The following is a 1567-nucleotide window of genomic DNA, read 5'->3' as shown; positions in this document are numbered from 1 at the left end:
ATGGAGGAGGATAGACTTTCGAAACTACCTGATGAAGTCATCCTACACATTCTGTCGTTTCTACCCACTGAGGATGTCGTTCGGACATGCCTCCTATCAAAACACTGGAAACTCATGTGGTACTCAGTCCCCACTCTCTCTTTCTCTGATGCTGATCCTGATATTGACTCACAGGAGGATGAGGACATAGAAAAGGTGTACAAGTATGTTGACAATTATTTGAAACACCGCAAGACAAGTAAGAATTTTATGGTCGATTCAACCATAACTAGCTTTAAGCTTCAGATGATGAGTTCCTATCAAATATACAAAGACGCTTGCATTGATAAATGGTTGGCTTTTGCAGCTGAGAATAAAGTCAAGGAAATAAGTGTTTGCTTGAACCTCTGTCGTGTTAGTAATAGGTTTTATGGTCATTATAATATATACTACGTTCGTTACCGCTTACCAAACTCAATAGTCAACTCTAATGATTTGACTATCTTGAAGTTAAATGGGTTAGTTATAGATTTAAGCACTGTTTCTTATTCAATTCGACTTCCAGCATTGAAAACTCTGTTAGTTAACACAGTTTTATTTACAAATGATGATGTGCTATTCAAGCTTTCCTTGGGTTGCCCTTCCCTCGAGGAATTTTTGTTACATTCGTGTGATATAGAAAATGGGCCGTTTCGTTTTCAAAGTTTAAGCCTCAAGGTCTTAGAAGTTGAATATGATGACTTTGCATCACCGCTTCAACTTGAAGCCACAAATCTTGAATCTTTGGTAGTGAATAGATATGTCTTTGAAGGCACAAATCTTTCTGCATGCAAGGCAATTAGAAATCTCTCATTAACTTTTGATTGGAATATTAGAAAATTGGAAGACCCGTCTTTGCCATTAGAAGATCTCATTTCAAATCTTCCACTTCTTGAGAGTCTGACACTAGAAGAATGCGCTAATGTGAATTTGAAGCAGATTAAAATCTCGAATCAGCAGTTGAAAAGTTTAAATTTGAAGAATATGTATGCTGATCCTGATTATGAAATGACAGTTATAATTGAATCAGCTCCAAAATTAGCATCTTTTTCTTATGAAGGTAATATCAACTTTGGCATATCAATGGAATCATTTAATTCGTTGGATGGAAAATTCGTGATTCATAATCTGCGTGAGAATTGTGATGCAAATGAGTTTATCAGTATGATGAATTTTCTTCTAAATCTCAATTGCTTTTGGAGAATTGTAACCCTGCATGTTCTCTCAGATGAGGTATGTTCATTAGATGTTTTCCTTTTCAATTAATTATTTCTTTTGTTTGATTCGATGACTTTATTTCAAGTTCATATTATTAATCTATATGTCATCTTGATACGTTTGTTCGTCTTTTGAAATTTGTTTATACATGAAGGTTCTCATCGTGCCAGAAAATTTGAAGAGGATATGTCCTTTTTCTTCGCTTAATTGGAAGCATCTCAGAGTTAAGACTGATAAGAAGCCAAAGAGTGAATCAAAGTTGAAAGAATCTTTAATGTGGATTTCACCCACTTTAGAAACATTATGTATTAATGAAAAGGAAATATTTTAG

At 34.6% G+C, this 1567-nt stretch overlaps 1 protein-coding gene across 1 annotated transcript; it reads left to right on the top strand.

Annotated features, from left to right (window-relative positions):
• On the top strand, nt 1-1567 carry LOC133791313 (FBD-associated F-box protein At5g60610-like). The gene is made up of 2 exons (XM_062229238.1): nt 1-1251; nt 1391-1567. Exons 1-2 carry the CDS (start codon nt 1-3, stop codon nt 1565-1567), a joined length of 1428 nt encoding a protein of 475 aa, XP_062085222.1.

Source organism: Humulus lupulus, chromosome 7 (genome assembly GCF_963169125.1).
Source record: "Humulus lupulus chromosome 7, drHumLupu1.1, whole genome shotgun sequence".
Taxonomy (NCBI): domain Eukaryota; kingdom Viridiplantae; phylum Streptophyta; class Magnoliopsida; order Rosales; family Cannabaceae; genus Humulus; species Humulus lupulus.
The sequence above is the reverse complement of the archived record's forward strand: the minus strand, read 5'-3'. Positions and strand labels throughout refer to the sequence as shown.

Coding starts and splice junctions, on each gene's coding strand:
- LOC133791313 (XM_062229238.1), top strand. CDS start 1: ATGGAGGAGGATAGACTTTCGAAACTACCTGATGAAGTCATCCTACAC. Junction 1,252..1,390: donor TGCATGTTCTCTCAGATGAG/GTATGTTCATTA, acceptor TTATACATGAAG/GTTCTCATCGTGCCAGAAAA.